Source organism: Dermacentor variabilis, chromosome 3 (assembly GCF_050947875.1).
Source record: "Dermacentor variabilis isolate Ectoservices chromosome 3, ASM5094787v1, whole genome shotgun sequence".
NCBI classification, from domain to species: domain Eukaryota; kingdom Metazoa; phylum Arthropoda; class Arachnida; order Ixodida; family Ixodidae; genus Dermacentor; species Dermacentor variabilis.
In genome coordinates, this window is record NC_134570.1 from 220,650,694 (window position 1) to 220,673,923 (window position 23,230).

Consider the following 23,230-nt stretch of genomic DNA (forward strand, 5'->3'; position numbering starts at 1 on the left):
GTCCAGCAACACACGATAAAACGCGCACCCGGCTAATCCCCCGACGGGACTGACAGATCTATCCTGCCGGGCCGATCGCGGACGCGCTGGACGGCCAGGATTTGGTCCTCAAAGACGGGACTTCGCAGGAGCGCGTCCCACTCTTCCTGACTGTTAACATTAAGAGCTTTCTTAGACTGAAAGTGATGTTTTATCTAAGCCGTGGTGCGACATTGCGTAGTGTGAACGGCGATGTGCTGTGTCCTGGGGGAGTTTGTACTGTGGAGGTGTCTTCGTGCGCCAAATGGTTCGCACAAAATTCGTGGTCATTACACGATTTACACATGACGTTATATTGGGAATCCATTTTTTGCTGCAGTATAGGGCAACTTTTGATTACATAAGTGGGCACCTTTCCGTCCACGGTAGTTTCCCAGCTGAGCTCTGGAAGAATTCATCCCGTGATGGATGCATCTTTGTTGTCTCCGAGGACATGGTCGTTCCTGCTGTGTGCGTTCCAGTAACCTGTTCTAGCAACGAACTCGCCATGTTCGACGTCGCGCTGCAACCGATTCATTTGACTTGTGTGAAAAAAAACATTTCAGTTCCCCATTGCGTGGCGTCCATAATTGAAGGACGCGCAAGTGTCCGGATAATTAACAGTTCAATGGAGCCTGTAGCGTTGCGTCGTGGCACGAAATTTGCTGTATCTAAATTCGAATCCTCTACGACGCTGGATCCGCTTTTAGATATTACAGGCGAGAATGTAAATCTAGGTCCTCAAGGTTCAGAAGATTCACAACTTCTACAAACGATCAGCAAGTCACTTAGTCAAAGCGAACGTCATACACTCCTAGGCGTTCTTTCCAAGCACTCGAAAATGTTCGGCTTTTCAAAAAAGCAGCAAAATGCCTTTAATTCCAGCGTCTCGAATACATCATCGGATCAAGACCGCTTCGACGTATCCAATAGGGCAGGAAAATTATCGAGTTGTACCGTCAGAGCACAGCATCATCAAGGACCAATTGCAAGAGATGCTAGTAAAGGGAGCAATTCAAGAATCGGCAAGTCCTTGGGCCACTTCCGTCGTTCTTGTGAATAAGGAAGATGGCAAGGGGAGATTCTCCGTTGACTATCGCCGACTGGATACCATCACCAAGAAAGACGTCTATCCGCTGCCCCATATTGATGACGCCATCTAATGTATCCGTTCCGCTTTCTACTTTTGTTACATTGATCTGAAAGCCGGTTATTGGTAAATTCTGATGCACTCAGCTGACAAGTAAAAGAGGCGTCCGTTACGCCTGAGGTGTTGTACTAATTAAACACCAAGCCGTTCGGACTGCGCAATGCGCTGGCGACATTGGAAAGACTCATGGACACTATGCTGCTCGGTTTAAAGTGACAGATTTCTATGTGCTACCTTGATGATATAATTTTAGACGCATATTTCAGGAACACAACACTCGTCTCATCTGGCTATTGTACTCGACTGCATCGAAAAGCCTTCTCTTGAAGTGAAGTATAAAGAAATCCATTTTGGCAAGCGTGAAACGGTGGTGTTAGGACATATCGTCGATAAAGAGGGCATCAGACCGGATCCACAGAAGGCGGCAGCCGTTGAATCATTCCAGCAGCCTAAATCTGTCAAACAGCCTCGTAGATTCGAAGGGCTCTGCTCATATTTCCGGCGGTTCATACCTGGTTCCACAGATGTTGCTCACCCTCTGACGAATCTTCTGTGCAAGAACACCTCGTTTCAGTGGACCCCTCAGTATGAAGCCGCTTTTCGCCAGCTGAACTTTTTGTTAACTTCACAGCCAGTACAACGGCACTTCGGTTCTTCGTTTCCACCCGAAATTCACACAGAACAAGTGGCGCCGGCATCGGTGCCGCTCTCGTTCAGCAGTCTAGCAACAACGAACATGTAGTGCACGCAAGCCGTTCTTTAAGCAAGCCTACCCTGCGACGGAACAAGAATGCCTAGCGGTAGTATTTGCCTTACAGCGATTTCGCTCACGTCTACGGTCAGCCGTTTACCATCGCCACAGATCACCATTCTCTGTGCTGCCTGGTCAATCTCGCGTGATGGGCTCTTCGTCTACAGGAATATGTGTTCACTATTTCGTACAAGACTGGCCGTCGACACGCTGACGCGGATTATCTTTCTAGGATGCCACTCTGTACGACAGATTGTGAAGCCGACAGCTTTGACTACCTTATCGCTCCCCTGTCGCCCGACTTTCCCGACGTCTTGACATTCGCCGCAGAGCAGCGTAAAAGACCCAACCTTGAACGCTCTTTTCCTTGCCACACAAGGGCCTATAAACGCAGGCCGATTTTGCCTCTGCGATGGTGTTCTTTGCAAGAGGAGCTCATCAAGGGCGGGTGCCCTCTTTCTTCTAGTAGTTCCGGAGTATGCATCAGTTCTGCGCGTTACCCACGACGACCCGACCTCTGGTCATTTAGGGACCACGCGAACACATAGTCGCACCGAAGAACGCTTCTACTAGCCTCAAATGCGCGAAACAATTGACATTCAAGTGCCCAGTTTGTACGTGTCCGAGCAACAAGCGACCTACCTCAGCTCCAGTCGGTCAACTGTAGCCAGTAAACCCCCTTTTCCATTTTGAAGAAGTCCGCATAGCCCTGATCGGAACGCTTCCGCGTCCCTCAAGAGACAGCACGCGCATAATTATGAGTGTTGACTACCTAACGCGGTGATGTGAGACGGCAGTCGTATTCTCAGCCACTGCAACCCAGGTTTATGATTTTTTTCCTGTATTCAATCATACTCCGGCACGGGCCCCCTCGCGTGTTAATAATAAGTGACCTTGGTCGCCAATTTATTGCCGATATTGACACGTAGTAGTGACCGTCCAGAAGTCAGTAGCAAAACTGAGAGTAACACAACTGACTTTAATTGGGCGAGCTCGTTCCCACAAAAGAAAGTTACACTCAATGCACAACAACGGCAGCGAACAAAGCCGGCGATTTTCGGAACCTGGTGAGCGAATCAAGCGCATCGGCTTTTATACATGAGTTATCGAAGGTTCTAGTGTAATCGTTGGCGCCCGCGCGCTTTCTAGAAACTACTGAACAATTCGTGTCGTGCGTCCGATCTGATAACAGATGGTGCGGCGAGAGCATACACATCATATCGAATGAATGATAACGTTCACATAAGTTCCAAATCATGGAGGCGCATCTTGCGCAGAGCGATAACGTTTAACATTTTGTAGCCCGTGAAAAGCGGTCATCGGAGAAACATAAGTGCAAATGTCGATCATCATCGACATCATCATCAGCCTATCTTATGTCCACTGCAGGACGAAGGCCTCTTCCTGCGATCTCCAATTACCCCTTTCCTGCGTCAACTGATTCCAACTAGCTCCTGCGAATTTCTTAATTTCCTCACCCCACCTAGCCTTCTCCCGCCCTCAACTGCACTTACCTTCACTTGGCACCCATTCTGTAACGCTAATGGTCCACCGGTTATTTAGTCTACGCATTACATGACCTGTCGAGCTCAATTTTTCTCTTAATGTCAATTATAATATCGGCTATCCTCATTTTCTCTCCGATCCTCACCGCTCTCTTCCTGTCTCTTGACGTTACGCCTAACATACTTCGTGTCAATGCCCCCCCCCCCTCATAGAAAGCATCGTCCCGGTGCTGTAAACATAAAAGGAGAGCGAAAAAGCACATTTAGTAAAGAAAAAGTATACCAAAGCAAAAAAAGAAACAAAGTCCCAAAGTTTCTTTAGGGCTGGTACAACGGCTTAAGGCATACAGCAGGGACTGTCTAAGGTCGTGCGGAGTGCCGCTGTAATTACGAAATGTCGTTTGGCATGACCTCATAGTCCAGTGCGCCAATACGTCGGATTATCTCGTGTGGTCCGACATAGCATCGGAAAAGTTTCTCGCTGAATCCTCGCCGTCGCTCGGGGTCCTAACCCAAACACCGTCCCCGGGCTGGTACTCCATGTAGCGTCAGCGAAGATTGTAGTGGCGACTGTCCACCCTTTGCTGGTTCTTGATGCGCAGGCAGGCCAGCTGTCGAGGTTCTTCGGCGCGCTAGAGATAGGCCGCAACGTCGACATTTCCTACGTCGGTGACGTCCGGCAGCATGCCGTCGAGAGTCGTCGTTATGTTCCTTCCGTAAACCAGCTTGAGCGGCGTGATCTGAGTCGTTCCTTGCACGGCCGTGTCGCAAGCAGACGTTACATACGGAAGGACAGCATCCCACGGTCTTGTTTTGGACGCCGACGTAGAATGTTAACAAGTGGGTGAGCGTCTTATTGAGACGTTCTGTTAGGCCATTCGTCTGCGAGTGGTAGGCAGTGGTCCTCCGATGACTTGTCTGGTTATACTGCAGGATGACATGAATAAGTGCAGCTGTAAATGTCATTCCTCTGTGAGTAGTGAGAACCTCTGGGGCGTCAACTCGCAGCAAGATGTTATCGACAAAAAATGTTACCACTTCCGCTGCACTGCCTTTGCGCAGGGCTTTCGTTTCAGCGCAGCGGGTAAGGGAGTCGGTGGCCACGATGATCCACTTGTTTCTAGATGTTGCCGTCGGAAAGGTTACCAACAACTCCATCCCAATCTGCTGAAACGGTCGGAAAATAGGCTAAATAGGCTGTAGTACACCCGCTGGTATTGTCGGGCGTGTCTTGACGTAGTGGGCGACGTTGGCAGTAAAGCGCGGCCAATAGTACTTCTCTTGTATTCTTGCGAGCGTACGGAAAAACCCAAGGTGCCTGGCAGTCTAATCGTCGTCAAGGACGCTCAAAACTTCTGGCCGGAGTGCTGCTGACACAACGTGAAGGTAGGCTGCGCAGACTGGGGAGTTCTTTTTTTACGAGGATGTCGTTGCGTAAGCAAAACGAAGACAGCTCACGCCATAGGCGCCGACCGGGGGGGGGGGGGGGGGGGGGGGGGGGGGGGGGGGGTGCTCCCGGGGCCCGAGCTCACTCGGCGCAGGAGGCAGAGCCTCACGGGGTCGCTGAATATGATTCCCCCCCCCCCCCACACACACACAAAGCTAAAATGTGATTACCACAGTTTCGTCACCCACATCATTTGAGGTTCCTTTTGACTTGCCCCAAAATTTTAAATTAAACATTTATTGTGGCTAATTGTTTACTGCATCAGTGTTGGCGCGGACGTGCACGGCTTTATTTCATACTTTCGCCTTACTTCCGCAAATCCTCACAATATGAGAACAAGTGCATTAAAAGCTCTAGCAGCGGCTGCCATATCCATATTCTCTCACATCAACATTGTTTTAAATTCCCACTGTAAACACCATGCACAAACACAATGTATTTAATTGTATACACAGTGCAAAGTTTACTGTATTCCTGAAAGAGGAGGTAGTCAATTAAAAATTATTTCTAAAAGAGATTGACACGCAGTATTCTTAAGCAATAAATATGTTGCTGTATGCTCAGCTCGTTTCCAATTGTTCTGCGTACTTTTCTGCCCCTGAAAGAAACCTGCAGACAACAGAGTCTTTCGTCAACGGCGTGTGGAATTCGGGTGAATAATTAGTGTCTTACTATTGCTTCTCTCTCTAGTAAGCAATGCTAACGACTCATGAAAAAAAATGCTCTTCTAATAATCTATAACACTTTTTAGGGATGGAACATTGTCACTTGCCCGCAGACTTCATAAATATATGCAGAGTGTACTAATTAACTATCATGCCTCCATATTTTAAAAGATAGCATTTGCTTTACTAGAAGAAAAACTAATGCACTTTCTTTCGTGTATAGTAAAGTAGCGGCAAGTATTTTTACAATACCAAGATTTAATTAGGTCATAGTAATTCATTATCTAGCTCGAGCCATACTATCCTAAATATCAAAGTGTCGATGAGGCATTTGTAGACACAGTGAAGGGACATCTAAGTGCAGTAATTTTAGCGACGTACTAATTGCGTACAAATTTTTCCGACTAATAAATAAAACCCGCGAAATAAGAAACATACCACGTGACTACGCTCCCAACACATCATCAAGCAGCGCCTTCGAACAAGCTCGCTCTGAGTTATTCGGAACAAAATAAAGGAAATAAAGAAACAGCGATCGAGCTAGTTCCTTATTTGCCGCGCCCCGGCTGAAGTAAGACGTCGGGTTTGGTGTTAGTTGGAAACAGGCTGTGATAGCTGCATGTTTTAGCGTAGATAAAGTTCACGGATGATATTTTTCTCTTTTTTTTTTCAACAAAACTTAACACGACAAAAGCGAATCGGCGTCAGGGCATAGCTTTAAAGGTGCGTTTCGTTTCATCCCAGTCGCCGTTTCTTTCTCTAGTGAGCAGGAGCTAAACATTATCTTCGCCTTGGGAGCTGCAAATGGCAGCAAGAAGAAGGCCGCAATTATATATCAGTCATGTAATTGTGGGGTAGACCAACGCATCGTCTATCATCAGAAATTCTGAAAACCTGAGACAATCCGCCATCTTCAAGCAGCATCAGCGAAGGACTCCATCTTTGAGTCCTAGTGCACGCACGGATGTTCTAGCATTTATGGCCTCAAACACTCATGCTAGCGTTGGGGACGTCGCTGCCCAGCTACCAATTTACAAGTCATCAGTTTGGAGAATTCTAAATGATGTCCTTGTACCCGTTACCACCTTAACCAGCACCAATGCTTGGAAGATAGAGACCCGTAGAATCGTCTAGATTTGTCGAATTTGCTCCTCACAAAAGCCGATTGGTCACCAGAATTTTTGAGCAACATAGTGTGCATAGATGAAGCCGATTTTCGCCGGAACGCCTACGTAAATTTGCATCATGCAAACTGCTGAAGGGACTTCAATCCACACTGGATCAGGCGCATTCCGCACCAGTACCAGAGGTCACTCACTGTGTGGTTCGTAATTTACGCCGGTGCTATAATCGGTCCCATCTTCTTAGATCACACACTGACTGGACAGCTTTGCGTGAACAAAATCCTTGAATGAGTGGTGGATGACTTTCTCAGCGAAGTCCCGCTGTCACGTCTTCCACTTTCGTGGTATCAGCAAGATGGGGCATCCGAACACAGCAGCAGCCGAGCACGAAGCTGGCTGGATGCGACTTTTCCTGCGCAATAGATTGGAAGGCATGGGCCTGAAAATTGACCGGCTAGACCACCTGACCTCTCTCCACTCGATATCTTTCTTTGGGCTGATGTGAAAGATTGTGTTCACATGATCGAGACGGGCGTCAGATGAGCTCAAGCCAAGTATAGCGGATGTCTCACGTAGAATTCCAGAGTAGGTCATCAAGAAAGCCACAGAAGATATGATCGAGTGGACTCAGTACTGCGTAGCTGCAGAAGGACACCTATTCGAACCCACCCTCTCGGCGGCAGCTGGTATTCAACGGTGCTAACGAGTTCATCTATAATATGGGCACACTGCAATCTGACGGCTTCCAATGCGTAAGCATTTCTATCCTTATCGAAAGGAAAAACCTTCCGTCGCGTAAGACGATCGCTTTCAACATTAGCGCCCGCAGCAGCAAGCAAATTCACTTGCACGCTGTCTCTCGCTTCGACGCCAACGAGGCGGCGAGAACACAGCGCTCACGGAGCTCTCAGCACGTGCCGCACTCGGCCGCCTTCACAGATCACTTTCAAGGCCGTGCCGCCGCGGCAGTCTTAGCCGCCTGCGGAGCACCGCTGAACGCGGTTCATAACGCTACCTAATAAATATTGTATATATTGCCTTCACTTGCTACACCTCCCTGATCATTTCATCCCGCGTCCACTGCGGCCTATCTATAACACCGGTGAACACTGCTTCGCCTCTTCTACGTCGTTTCGTGCAGGTCTCCCTTAACAGTTCGGTGTTGCAACCGCGCTTTCTTTCGCGGTCGTGCTCGCAAACGTACGAAACGCACCCGCGTGCTACCACGAAACACCAAGTCAGTGCTACGAAATGCTTAGGCATCATTCAGATAAATCCTAGGAAAGCTTACGCGTGGAATTTTCTTTCTTTTCTCTCTTTTCTTTTATGCGTACGTCCCTATTGCCAAATCGACTCATTTAGAAGTGGTGCATTTACTTTCTTGAACGCATAGGTTTTGCCTTTTTTCTACACGTGATTCGCTTCCCGGTCTGTTTATCTCACTTGTTTTTGCCACGAACCTGTTTTTGCAGCAGGCATATATACACTCTAATGAAATTTAATACCTTCAATTTATTTTGGCTTTGGTCTGAAGCAAGTTTCTGCCGCGAGATATAACTTCGCTGCGCACTCTTTGGACGCGGTGCGAGCAGAGCCGGAATTTTGAAACATTTTATACCTGTTCCATTGCTTTCCGCGGTTCGTGCGTGGTCAGAGCAGCGCTTCGGCCGCGTTATAAAGGGGCTTTTGTTATCAATGGGCTCAGTCGGCCTTGAGAGACGGATAATATGTGTGGTGTAGAAATGACAGGAAGGAAAAGCCGCGAAGCCGAGAAACCTGGTGTTGGTGCTCCTTCCATACCATAATCAAGGTGATGCGCTGTCCCTTCGGGTTTGCGGCAGGCAAAGCAGTTAAGTATCAGAATTTATTATTAGAAGTTGAGTAACATTAAAGTATTCACTATAAAGAAGGCGGTTCCATAGTCAGTCTTTATCGGGTCCTCCTATTGCTTTCAATCAGCTTATTTAGGACGCGGCTTTATGGTGCGCGTGGGAGCGCAGTCACGTGGTATTTATCATTTTTCTTGCGGTTTCCTTACCAGTCAGAAAACATTAGTGAGCAGTTATTACGTCGATAAAAACATCGCAGTTAGATGTCATTGGCGTGTGCCTACAAGTGCCTCATTTGCACTTCGATAATCACGACGCTACTTCTCGCGTTACACAATTAATTATAATTACCTAATTGAATAGCAGCAACGAAAAATTTATTAGCGGCTACTCCATTGTACTGGAAACAATATGCACTTTTTTTGCACAATGTGCCCAACATGCACTCAAGTCTTGGTATGATAGTTCGAGCACCCTGTGTAATTCACTCAGTAACCGAAATAGGCCAAGCCGGATTCACTCGAAATCAGAATCAACGGCCGTCAGGCGCAGCAGCGCTTATACTACGCCTCACTGATGAGAAAGAGAGAGAGAGATGCTGCAGTTTATAGAGAAAGTCGAAGCAGTATTAGTGATAGCGAAGTATAAAACAATTTCACGAAGGAGGATTACACCACGAGAGACGCCAGATTCTTGGTGGTGCGAGAGGACTCAGGCTGTGAAACTGAACTGTCTCTTATTACAAGGCCTTGTATATACTCATATAAGGCCGTCACTTCAGTGAACAGTTCTTCGAGGTCACACGAAGTTTCTTCAAGCGCAACTGTTATAAATGTCACATTTATTTATTTATTTATTTATTTATTTATTTATTTATTTATTTATTTATTTATTTATTTATTTATGTGGGGTTCGGAAAGCTGGCCGGGCTCCAGCCTCACCCCCCGCCCCGGACAAATTAAAGCTTTCCGCCTTTGGTCCACGCCGAAGTACCCTATGGACAATGTCCGTCTTGCCTTCTAAGTACTCCACAAGGCTTCGTAACTCCGCGTCTGCTTGTTGCTGTTCGGCGAATTCTTCTGTAGCTGTTGTTCTTGGAAGTTGTCGTCGTCTTGTTCGCCTTGCGGTGGCGGGTCAATAGGGGCACACCACAGGCAGTCGGCGTCAGAATACCTTCGTCCCAGACTTATACACGACAGCGATGTCGAATTCCTGGTGCGTGAGACCCCATCGTGCTAGTCCACCTCAAGGATGCCTCAAGTTTGCCAACCAACACAAGGCGTGGTGGTCGCTCACCAGTTTGAAGTGCCGTCTGTGCATCTAAGGCCAAAACTTTGCCGTGGCCCAAATGATCGCGAGACACTCTATTATTCGATTCTGCTTTTTGACAGTGACCGACTGGCGTTAGCTATTACGCTTTCATTTCCGTATTTCCTTTGAACAAGCATGGCACCGAGGCCTATGGTACTTGAGTAAGTGTAGATTTCCCCTCCCGGCGTCTTCGTCGAAGAGCCAAAGCACCGGCGGTGACGGCAGCCGTCGTTTCAGATCCTCAAATGCGTCGCGCTGCCGTGTTTTATATTTGAAGTCGACGTCGGCTTTCGTGGGATCAGTTAGTCGTTCCGCAATCCATGAAAAGGCACTTTGAACGCGCCTGCAATTGGCACACAGACCATGGAATCTGCGCACTGCCTTTTTTGTCGACGTGCTGGGGGAACTTTGCGATGGCGGCTGTCTTATTCGGGTCGCGAAGGACCCCAGACTTGTTTACGACGTGGCCCAAGAAAAATGAATTCTTCATAAGCGAAACGGCACTTTACCAGCTTCAGAGTGAGTCCAGGTGATTTGATCGCCTCTGGTAGTGTCTGAAACCACGTCAGGTGACCTTGAAAAATTCGTGGCAAAGACAACAACGTCATCCAAATAGACGAGGTAAGCCTGTCACTTCAGTCCTGCCAAGACTGTGTCCATCAAGTGCTAGAACGTCGCAAAGTCCGACTGGTATCACACTGAACTGGAGAGGCCATCTGGCGTGATAAACGTGGTCTTCTCTCGATCCCTTTCGTCGTATTCAATTTTCCAATAACCTGTCTTGAGATCCATCGACGAAAAGTAGTCAGAATTGCAGAGTTGCCCTAATGCATCGTCTACTCGCGGGAGCGGGTATACGGGAACAGGCTTACTTGTGCTCACTTGGCCTTATCACGAACGAAGTTGGCATTCTCAGACAACGCCAGTGGGACCGTGAGGGGTAATTGCATCGTTCTCTTTTATGTTCTTTTTTTTCATTAAGCACCATGCATCAGACAATAAAATTTCAGTTTGCACTTGGCGCTTGGCCTCGTTTTTCTCTACCGCTTGGCGCTGCAACACACAGCCTTATGGGAAACGAACGAGCTCAAACCACCTTCCTTGGTGAAACAAGTTTTCTCATTAGGTAGAACGTTAAATAAACAATGCGTTTTTGAAAACTTAACTCGAAAATGCCGCAACTTACGTTCATCGAAACTTCCATTGAATGAAAGGTGCCAGTGTATCATATAAGGAACCACATAAGTGGTAATGCGAGGTTTCGCTTTGGTAAGCACCGCGCTTCTATGGTACTATGTGAACACGTGTGTCAGCACAAGAATAAATCACATGAACATAACCTCTTTTTTGTGCTGGTGACACAGCTGACTGAAATAGGATAAATTCAAGGTAACCTGCAGAAGTCGCGTGTTTCTGCAAAGGACATGTGGGGATCAAGGAGGGAGTGATGTAATGTAGGGAGCCTACATTAAAGCACTGTTTTAGGGTGGTGACAGCCTTTGTAAGGGTACTTGCCGATGCCAGGTAAATTGGCGGGTTAAAATTTACGACAAATCACAAGATGGGGGCCACAAACTGGCGAAAGAGCAGCCTATAGACCCCGTTGCCCGCAACCCTTCGTGACAAGAAACTCACTGACCTTTTAAAATACACTGCAGCCTCAGAAGCCACAGACATATAGCCTGTCTCAGCGCCGTACAAGGCACATCTTCGTTACAGTTAAACAGGCTAGTAAACACAGTCTTGAATACAACAAACTTGGAAAAACACCCTTTACATATTACGTACAAGTGGAAGGCAACGACAATGCTGTTAATGCAGTTCACATTCTTGGCGTGAGATGATACCACCACGAACACGCCACCATGCCTTGTAACTTGTTTTATACGTGTCGCACTGCATACAAATGAAAATAATTAAGTTTGATGCGTTAAAATGAAAGAAAAGGGCAACATATACATTAAATATATACGCATGTTTTCGGTGCGCATCCCTATAAACTAAAGAAATTTAATAGATCGTGTGCCAACATGGGAGCCTCATAGCGTGGCAAATGAAAAATCCAGGAATGCGCCAACGAATGGCTAGTTAGCGAATTTGGCGGTAGCCAGCGGTTAAAGTTTTCGTTTTTTCACCACCCTAAAACAGGGCTCGCATGTAGGCTTTGTGATGTAAAGTTGCCCGCGGCTACCTCTGGCTACAACACTCGTGCCAAGACAGCGAAAGGCAGCGCACTTACATGCTGTCTCCGGTCGGCATGGCGTGATCCTACTGCACACCGGCGCCCTGGGACGCTGTCCTCGTAACGATTTTTTTTTTGTTAGGGCGAGAGGGACGTAAACAAGGTGCAGCACGAGAAGACCGGCGCATGCGCGATCGATACGTGCTCTTGCGCCGTAGATGAACGTCGGCGAGCGTACGAGCACATCATAAGTGGATTTCTCCGCTCTTTCTGCGCATGCGCGAGGAGAAGTGGTTGCGAGAGCGAAATGTGGGGACTTTCAGTCCTTGAGATTTCTCTTCGCCTAGGTACTACGGGAAAGAAAGTTGTGAACTCCGTTTGTCCCTAGCCGAGCTGCCACGCAGATGCGTGGCCGGAAAGGCGGAGAAGCCGTGTCGGAGGTGAGTTTGTTGCTATTTTGTTGCGACGGTAGCATATTAAATTTTTTATAGACGCAGGGGGAAACGTTTGAAAGTGAGGTGTCTTCCCGGATGATTTTAGTGGCAAAGCATTACATCCGGCCGATACATTGTTCATTAGTGTCGTTGAGTAATGTCAGCATACCGCACAGTTCAGGTGATTCGCGGTAACGGAAACAGTATATGAATTCGACTGCCGTGCCGACGGGAGGTTATTGCTTTCTTTCCTTCTTTTTTTTTTTTTTTGCGGTGGTAGCATATTCAATTCTGATAGTCGCAGGGGGATACGTTAGGACGTGAAGCGTTTTCTCGGATGACTTTAATGGCAAAGCACTACGTCGGGCCGATGCATTGTTCATTTTTGTCGTTGAGTATACCATACGTTTCAGGGGAATCCCGGGCACGGAAACTGTTTGAGTTCAACTGCCATGCCGATGCATTAGTTCTTAATGTAACTGAGATTCGTGGGAATGTAACATTTTGTACTCTGTATGTGAAAGGACTAAAACTTGCGTCGCCATGCAATCTGAACAGTAGATCGTTGTGACAGCTTACAGGCACACTGGCAAAACACTACGCCCGGTTGATGAATACGGAACAAATGTATGCTAAAGAAAAATGGTCGTCATGCAATTTAATAGCAGCAGACCGTTGTAAAAGCTGTACAGTAACACTGATATTGGCTACGTGGCGCGGATTCGTAGCCATTCTGAGGTGCTTGTGCGCAAGGGTAATTAATGAAGGAGCGCGTATTACTAATCCCGGCTGTTACGATGTCTAGCTCATATATGGGGCGCTCTATGTGGGCGAAACATAGGCTCAGATTGCTACAACCGCGTGCGAAATAGCTCTGAAGGCCTGCCAGTACACCTTTTCGCGTCTCCGTGCTTGTACTGCGACAGGAGACGTGACGGCAGGTGCGCACGTATATCACACTATATCATTTGACAGTGGCCGCTTCCTATTCTTGGTATACTTCGCCGCAATGCACTGCGCATGATTGCACGACATTTGTGCCTTGCGGCGAAGCTGACTTTAGGCAAACGGCATTATGCAACGTTCGAGCCATCTTGTCCGTCACTGCGGATAGAAAACGCTCACACGTTCAAGCCATTTGAGCTGCATCATTTGGTCGATGTTTACCCCTCCTTACTAAACGAAGAGGATAACGTACTCCTGTGGGGGTAATTAAAAAGACTGATAAAAAGCCTGCTAACCTATGTGCTGTCAGTCAAAGAACACTGTTGATGCAGGTGTCCCCGCTCCTCTAAAAAAATGCAATTCAGTGATGACCCTCTGGAGGTGGATCCGCACCTATGTAAGCACAGCCGGCTGATCAGTCACAAAGTAGGAGCTGAAGAGAACATTTTAATGCTCATTATACGACATTGATAGGGATAAATTTGTGGTGAGGCAGTGACAAACGCATTGCACTAAACAGTGAGACCTTGTCTCAATCCGCAATGCTTATGTGGCGAACAGGAGAGCAAAAGGTTACTTAAAACAATGTTTTCATACAAAGCAAATCATCCACTTGGTGGAATTGCGTTTATCGTTGGTGTAATGTAGACGTACTTACTTTATGAAGTCCAACTTTTACTGCAACTTAGTTACCGTTGGTGCAGGCGCTTCTACTTTAAACATCCAAACAATGATTTATCAAATCAGTTTGCCGTCTTGTAGTTTTAGACATTTTCCTCCCGTCTTAAGTCTTTTCTGAATCTGGAAGAGCTGGCTGATTGCACATTTCATCTCGAGATAGCTCATACACTTCCAGCAGCACAGGTTACCACACTTTGTTGAGCGCAGATGAGCTCTGCAAATTCAGTCATTTTGATGAGGCACTGATCTAATGCCGCTCACTCTTGCCACAGCACATTTTAACTTGTACTGTACTTGTTTCTTCCACCTTCCATTTGCAGCACCAGGGCTAAGGCACAACAGCAATAAGATTTCTAGTACTGAATGCTTGCTCCTTGGCATCTGATCTCCCCGTTCATTTGCTACTTTCTTCCATTTTTTTTTATGTGATGCTCTTGCCTTCACATTGTCAGACTGCTCTCCTTCATGCGTTTCCTTGTACTCTTTCTGTCCGCTTCTTCCTCGACATACCGTACATGCCTTCAGTCATGTCCAGTTGATCGATTTGTCTCTCTCCTCCAGAACCTGCAACTTTCGACAACCACTCCCCAGCATTATTTACTTTTTCTTGTGATAGTGCCTGGCCATCTATTGCTGATGTCACACATTCACTTTGCAATGGTTTATTCGACCACATACATAAATTATTAATTGTTGTATAAAACCTTGAACCTCCAGCACTTCCACAAAATTCATGCAGAAGTGGAAACAAAGATTACACTTCATTCCTCACCACAGCTTACTATGTCTGCATCAAAGCTTGATATTACCAACATGTCAGCACTGTCTTTGTGTCTTTCTTTTGTAGCTGTAGGTCGCTGCATAAGCAGAAAAAGATTTTGTTGCGTAAGTTTTCATGTACTTAAGTAGGCAATGTAGTGTATTTGATTTTCACAATGCTTAACTTAATTCGTGGTATGCCTGAACTTTAACATGCACAGGCTGAACAGGATATCAAAACAAGAAAATGGCTGGCCTATCACAGTTATGTTGAGTCATTTGAATGAAAGTTGGGACAGTTTTTGTATGGGATGGCTGATGGCATCCAGGCTCATCATGTCACCCTCAAAGTGGGAGCGAAAACGCTGTACATGTATAAGAGATGAGCAGTTTTATTGGACTCTGGTGCTTTACATGCGCCTCACTTCAAGCACAACGATGTCTTTGCATGTCACCTGTGTCGAAATGAAGCCACTGCAGCTGGTGAGCAATGCGCTTGCAGATGGGTCATTCCACGCCAAATCAACCAGCGTTTTTTCGACCATCACAGATATAGCTGGAAAAATTTCCACATGTTCGTTAGAGTTCAAAACACATCCTCCATGTTTATTTTTCCTTGCAAAAATTTTGTAGAATTTTGACGACCTTTTGTTTTTCCGGCCAAGCTGAGCTAGACGGCATCAATCAACATTTTTTCTCAAAGACACACTGTGTGATCCACTCCTTCAAATTGCGTTTGTGGCAACCCAAAGATGCGATGTGACTGCAAAAATTGCAAATGTTTTAAATATTCGAATACTTCAATTGGTTCTGGCCCTAGCAAAAGCATGTAAAATTGCACAGTTTGAGTTTTTTTCTCGGAACGTAGAAAAACCTGGAAGTCAAACATAGAATATATGCCGGTAGCTCAGTTAACATAGTACAGCTAAAAAATATTTAAAGTATCGAAGCTTTAGCCGTTCGCATGAGAAAAAATTTAAAATTTCATTTTTTTGCAAGAAGCTCCATATTCAAGGTAAAAAAAGGGGCCTTGGTGGTCGGTCTAAAAATATATGCATTACATCATTAGATAGCCCTACGTGTCTACTATGCATGTGGGAAGTTATAAAAAGGTATTATTTTTTAAACGCAAGAAATGATTTTTTGAATTTTCGTGTCAGCAACGGCTTTTTTCCAACGCGAGAGTCAATATAGGTAGAGCACTGATTCCGGTGCTCCGCGGCCCAGGCTTGCTGGCCTGGGATCCAGACGACAAAGCTAGCATCGTCTGCAACGCAGACGAAAGGCAGACGGTGTGATCATCTGCATTTCATTGCGAAGAGACGCACGCTTCAGTGCAATGCGGCTTGTGCTTGGTGTGTGCCAGGTAAAGCATCCTCCAATTGCACATGGAACTTCACGACCGCTTAATTTCCCCAGAGAATCCTGCAAATTTGCAAGGTATGTTTCATACATTCATAAATTGAAATTTACAAAAAGTATAAATTAAACGCAGAAAGAGCACTCGCATCATTCACGCAACACATTATAAATAAAATCTAGCCCTCAAATCGGTGAATGTATTTTCTATTTTCAGACGAACACCTTTTGCCCTGCTCACTGGGACCCAAAGACTGTCATAAGACGACACAAGTGAAAAAGACCTGCCTGATTAGAACTGACAGCCTAGATGAACGTGAACTTAGTCTTCTGATATTGCGTGCGAAAAGCGACAAGGACAGTTTAGAAACAGTATGTGCACACCATTATTACGTCTATATTAAGAAGTTCACGACACTATGTGCGCCAAAGATGTGCTCGGACCCTTTCTCCGACCATGGGTCAAACCGTCGGGGTACGTGGGTCATATCTCTGGGCCTCGCTACAGCAGTGTCTCTCTTGGGGCTGGTTCCTGGTGAAAGACTCTGTCCGCAATGTAAAGTCAGGTGTTTCCAAATGCGGGCGATGTTAGACGCAGCCAATAAGTGCTTCCAGATTGTGAAACAATATGCGAGTCTACATTTGAAGGGAATGCATCCACCTCAACAAGCTGTGCTGCATCACGAGATGGCACTGGAATGGCCTCGAGCAGAAAACGGAAGCGCCATGAGGAAGAAGCGGATGTTGCAGGCGGCACCTTGCCCAATGATGACAGTAAAGATGCTCAAGTGCAAAGCGTAGCCTATAAAATGGCACCAACCACCGCACTTGCGGAAGACTATAAAAAGCTTCTTGAAGACGTGAGAGATCGATTCGTACGAGAAAGAAAACGGTCGAAAAAAATTTCTCTTCTGGCATTGGCGCCTCGTTCATGGTCCCGAAAAAAAGTTGCTGAGTACTTTGGTGCATCCGAAAGTCAAGTTCGCATTGCTATGAAAATTAGGCAACAGGGAGGAATTTTGGGCTCTCCTACATCAAAGTTAAGTAGACCGCTAGACGACAGAACAATAAGGAGCATAATAAAGTTCTATGAGGATGAACATACATCCGTCTGTCTTCCAGGCAAGAAAGACGTCGTCCGAGGCAAGCAAAAAAGATTGCTGCTAATGAATCTTAAGGAAGCGCACGAGGAATGGAAGAAAAGTCACACAGAGCTGAAGTGCGGCTTTTCTAAGTTCGCCTACCTGAGGCCACGCCACTGCTTACTTGCCGGTGCTCCGGGAACGCACTCCGTTTGTGTTTGCATTTACCACCAAAATGTAAAATTGATGCTGCAGTCCTTGGGCATTTTACAAACAATCGATTCGCTCCTTCAGATGACTGTGTGAGATAACGAATGAATGCTGTATGACCGGTATATGCAGCAATTGCCCAGGAGATTCGTCGCTCAAATCGCTGATATTGAGCTCTCCTGCACTGAACCGGGATTTGGCAGCAAGTATTTCTGTCCGTCAGTGGGCTAGTGGAGTGCGGTGCCGATTGGAAACAATGTTGTTTACCCATAATGACTTCGTAGACCGTCTCCTTGAGATGATAAGCGACTTAAAATCGCCTCATTTTGTCAGCAAGCATCAAGCTCGGCACCTACGCAATTTGAAGACCGCTCTCACGCCTGCAGAAGCCATAGTTATAATGGATTTCTCTGAAAACTACACCTTTCTCATTCAGAGCGCCCCACAGTCAATATACTGGGACAACTCTCAAGCAACAGTACACCCGATTGTAGTCTACTCTCGCTCGACGGACTCTTCTGATGAACCACATGTGCAGTCGTACGTAGTGATATCCGACTGCCTCGACCATACGACTGCCGCTGTTTCGACATTTCAGCAGGTGCTGATGGAACAACTTAAAGTAGACATGCCGCTGGTAGAACATGTGCACTACTTTTCGGATGAGGCTGCTTCCCAGTATAAGAACAAAAAGAATTTTGCAAACCTGTGCTACCACAAGGAAGATTTTAGTTTGGATGCTACATGGTATTTTTTTGCTACATCACACGGAAAAAGTGCCTGTGATGGGGTGGGTGGCACCCTGAAACGGTTGGCTGCCAAGGCAAGCCTACAAAGGCCTTTCTCAAGGCAGATTTTGACACCGTTTGAGCTGTACAAGTGGGCACGTGAAAGCCTTTTACATATAAAACCAATTTGGGTGCTGGAGAGTGCAATATCTAAGCGGGAGGTCGAACTGTCGTCCAGGTTTGCGAATGCTATGCGCATTAACGGAACCTGGTCTTTACATTATTTTCAGCCGACGTCACTTTCTCAACTAAAAGTTGCATTCACGTCTTCGTCGAAGACAAGAACTGTTAAAGCTGTTCGACAGTCGGCACCTGCTCGGCCATAAAAGTGATACGGGCTATGTTCAGGCTAATGTATTCAAACGCGGTTGACATAAAAGTTTCGTAGCCATGGAAAAAAAAGTCAGGGATACGGCGTTGGAAATCGCCTGTCTTGGTTTGCATACAATAAAAAAGCCACAAGCCCCTTCCTGAATAGTTCCTTGGGCTCACTTTGTTGCCAATATGTCTTTGCAGGACGGCTACGCTTCATATATGTACGCTGTTTAGGTGATCCACATACTGATAATTAAAAAAAATAATTTCTTGCGTTTAAAAAATAATACCTTTTTATAACTTCCCACATGCATAGTAGACACGTAGGGCTATCTAATGATGTAATGCATATATTTTGAGACCGACCACCAAGGCCCCTTTTTTTACCTTGAATATGGAGCTTCTTGCAAAAGAAGGAAACTTTTAAATTTTTTCTCATGCGAACGGCTAAAGCTTCGATACTTTAAATATCTTTTAGCTGTACTATGTTAACTGGGCTACCGGCATATATTCTATGTTTGACTTCCAGGTTTTTCTACGTTCCGAGAAAAAAACTCAAACTGTGCAATTTTACACGCTTTTGCTAGGGCCAGAACCAATCGAAGTATTCGAATATTTATAACATTTGTAATTTTTGCAGTCACATCGCATCTTTGGGTTACCACAAACGCAATTTGAAGGAGTGGATCACACAGTGTGTCTTTGAGAAAAAATGTTGATTGATGCCGTCTAGCTCAGCTTGGCCGGAAAAACAAAGTGTCGTCAAAATTCTACACAATTTTTGCAAGGAAAAATAAACATGGAGGATGAGTTTTGAACTCTAACAAACATGTGGAAATTTTTTCAGCTATATCTGTGATGGTCGAAAAAACGCTGGTTGATTTGGCGTGGAATGACCCAGATGGCAATGATTGCATTCCTTTGGAAAGTCATCCTCACATTGCACAATGTAGTGAAGATGAAGGCTTTTAAATCAATGTGTACTTTATTTTTTTATTTAGCTCTCACCTACTGTTGCCAACACAAATGGTGTCTCCTGGTAAGCCGAATGCCTGTGAACATAGCAAGGCACAGTGTCAGGCAACCATTTAGAACCTTCAGCATAAGACTGTAGAAGGAGGCCTTCTGGTTTGTATACATGAAAGCACTGGGAAATCAAGCTAGATAGACTAAAGACTAGCTGACTTGACAGCCCTGTACAGCCTGTACTGCTTACAGAAAGCAAGTATAGCATCGGCTTGCAAATAGATGTATTGTATTGCCTGTAGTACATATACATAGCCTTTCTTTGAAAAATGTTTGGTCTCTTTTCATTAACTTTACCTAGTCAGGACATGCATTATCACTTAAACTGCTTGGTCTTCATATAACACGAACATTTTCTGCAGAGTAACTTTTACTTACATGAAATATGTTATGGTGTTGACCTGTAGAAGTGTACACAATACATAAAATCTTGAAGCACTGAAGCAGAATTTATAAGCAACGCTAAATTTAGGTGGACGGGAAACCGGACTGTACAACACAGATAATATAGGGCAATTGCAAGACAGTTTCTTGATGGCCTAGTTCCTAGGAGGTTTTTAGAACGAAAACAATGTCAACTGATTGGAAAAGGAAAGGACACAGACACAGTGCTCACTTACCACTCAAGGTTTTGTGTGTGTGTGTGTGTGTGTGTGTGTGTGTGTGTGTGTGTGTGTGTGTGTGTGTGTGTGTGTGTGTGTGTGTGTGTGCGCGTGTGCGTGTGCGTGCGCGTGTGTGCGTGTGTGTGTGTGTGTGCGCGCGTGTGCGTGTGTGTGTGTGTGTGTGTGTGTGTGTGTGTGTGTGTGTGTGTGTGTGTGTGTGTGTGTGTGTGTGTGTGTGTGTGTGTGTGTGTGTGTGTGTGTGTGTGTGTGTGTGTGTCTGTGGATAGTAAACTATACGAGCTGTGTTCAACAATAAACCGAACTTTTGAAATAGCGTGCCAACCGGCAGAGGGAGCACACTGCGGCTACTGAGCGCATGTAGCGACAGGTTTAGACAACAAACTGCCATTTGCCGCGTTTCAATCTGACCGTTAGTTGGCGAGCTACAGCCGCTTAAGTGAGCACATGAACAAGCTGCTTTTTGGATTGGTGCCAAAGTGACGATCAAGGTATTGCAAGAACAGCGTCTGTGTGTGAAGTTCTGCTACAAATTTGGGAAAGCTTTCGCAGAGACATTTCAGTTGCTTAGCCAAGCATACGGGAAGGACTGTATGAGTCGCACGCAGTGCTATGATTGGTTCAAGCGTTTTCAAGGCGCAAGAATGTCGGTCAGTGACGATGCCAAGCTTGGACATCCTTCCACATCCGGAGATGATGACCACGTCGGGAGAGTTCGACCTGTGATTTTTGGAAGTCGCCGTTTGACTGTTCGAGATGTCGCTGACGAAGTGGGTATCAGCGTAGGATCATGTCATGAAATTTCGAGTGACAAACTTGGGATGCGTCGTGCCAGTGCAAAATTCGTGCCGAGTTTGTTGACTGAGGAACACAAGCAGACCGTGTCGAAGTCAGCCAGGATATGCTCGCCGCTGCCAATGAGGATGAAAACGTTCTTAAGAACATCATAACAGGCGATAAGACATGGGTTTATGGCTACGATGTTGAAACGAAAGTGCAGTCATCGCAGTGGGTGGCTAAAGGTTCTCCTCGTCCAAACAGCACGCATGAGTCGGTCAAAAATGAAGGTGATGTTGGTTATGATTGTTTAATGCAAAGGCATCGCCCATCAGGAATTTGTGCCGCATCGTCAGTCGGTAAGCACAGAAGTTTGCCAGGGAATCCTAGCACATTTGAGAGATTCTGTGCGCAGTAAGAGGCTGGAATTGTGGGATAATCAGGCTTGGATGTTGCATAATGACAATGCCCCGGCTCATGCGTCCCTCCTTGTCCGCAGCTACTTAGTGAAACACCACACTCCTGTTGTGCTCCACCGACCATATTCTCCGGACCTAGACGCAGCAAACTTTTTTCTATTCCCCAAACTGAAAACCACCTGAAAAGAACGTCGTTTCCAAACCATAGAGGAGATCCACGACAATGCGAAAAGAGACCTGCGTGCTATTCCAGAAAGTGCGTTCCAGGAGGCTTTTAAAAATGTAAGAAAAGATGGGAAGAATGCATTGCCAGTACAGGGGACTACTTTGAAGGTGACATCACTTAAAATGTTGTACCATAAGCAGTAAAGGTGTTATAGAAAAAGTTCGGTTTCTTTTTGAACACACCTCATATGCACGGAAAGGATGGGGTTCAAGGCAGGTACAACAAGAACACACAATGCGAGGTTGAATGTGGAGTCCAATGTCCAAACCACAGCAGTAAGCTGGTAACCTTTAAACGGTAAGCAGAACAGTAATGCTTCGGGAACTATCATGTCCTTCATAATTGCAACAACCGTCGGAATGTTGAAGTGTCTTTTCAATGTCCCATTAATTTCCACTATTCTCTGTCTAAATGGGCAAATGCACCTCCATTTATTTACCATAAGACATATATCTTCAAGAGATCAAACCCACTAATACTGGTTCTTTCCAAATAGCTGAAGGAAAATAGCATTTCGTTCAGTCAGTATTGACGCTAGTTTTCAAACACTCCTATAGTGAAATAGCTCAGTTGTCCACCTTGAACAATGCAGTTATTAGCTGGTACAATGTCAGAATTTGTTTATACTTTACCGGTAGACCTGCTGATGCTGGTGATAATGTAAGCAGAATACTGTTGAGACCACTGAGAAAGTGTGAAAAAGAAAATAATTATTACATTGTTCCAGCCATCATTACCTGAGGTGTCCACCCTGCACCATCGTAAGCAACCACTTTACTTCCCAGTATGCATATCTTCCTCATTTCTTTATTTCAATCTTTCTCTAGTGTGTAGGGCTGGCCATATTAACTTAAAGCACTAGAAATCAATAAAAATGATGTCAGCACTGCTGCTGAGCAATGACTGAAGTTAAAGAAAACAGAGTAAAATCATACAAGGAAAGTAAGGAACACACACGAGCACCTATTCACATCATCATCATCATCATCATCATCGGCCTGGTTACGGTCACTGCAGGGCAAAGGCCTCTCCCATACTTCTCCAACAACCCCGGTCATGTACTAATTGTGGTCATGTCGTCCCTGCAGACTTATTAATCTCATCCGCCCACCTAACTTTCTGCCGCCCTCTGCTACGCTTCCCTTCCCTTGGAATCCATTCCGTAACTCTTAATGACCATCGGCTATCTTCCCTCCTCATTACGTGTCCTGCCCATGCCCATTTCTTTTTCTTGATTTCAACTAAGATATCATTAACTCGCGTTTGTTCCCTCACCCAATCTGCTCTGTTCTTATCCCTTAACGTTACACCTATCATTGTTCTTTCTATAGCTCGTTGCGTCGTCCTCAATTTAAGTAGAACCCTTTTCGTAAGCCTCCAGGTTTCTGCCCCGTACGTGAGTACTGGTAAGACACAGCTGTTATAATCTTTTCTCTTGAGGGATAATAGCAACCTGCTGTTCATGACCTGAGAATGCCTGCCAAACGCACCCCAGCCCATTCTTATTCTTCTGATTATTTCATTCTCATGATGCGGATCCGCAGTCGCTACCTGCCCTAAGTATATGTATTCCCTTACCACTTCCAGTGCCTCACTACCTATCGTAA

At 45.8% G+C, this 23,230-nt stretch overlaps 1 protein-coding gene across 1 annotated transcript in view; it reads right to left on the bottom strand.

Moving 5' to 3' along the window:
• The window catches only part of LOC142574426 (uncharacterized), a 311,223-nt gene extending 299,138 nt beyond the window's left edge, over window positions 1-12,085 (bottom strand). The window contains exon 1 of the mRNA XM_075683509.1: window positions 12,040-12,085. Within this exon, the coding sequence (XP_075539624.1) occupies window positions 12,040-12,059 (20 nt within the window). The 5' untranslated portion in view covers window positions 12,060-12,085. The remainder of the gene's footprint in view (window positions 1-12,039) is intronic.
• Window positions 12,086-23,230: the final 11,145 nt, after the last annotated feature.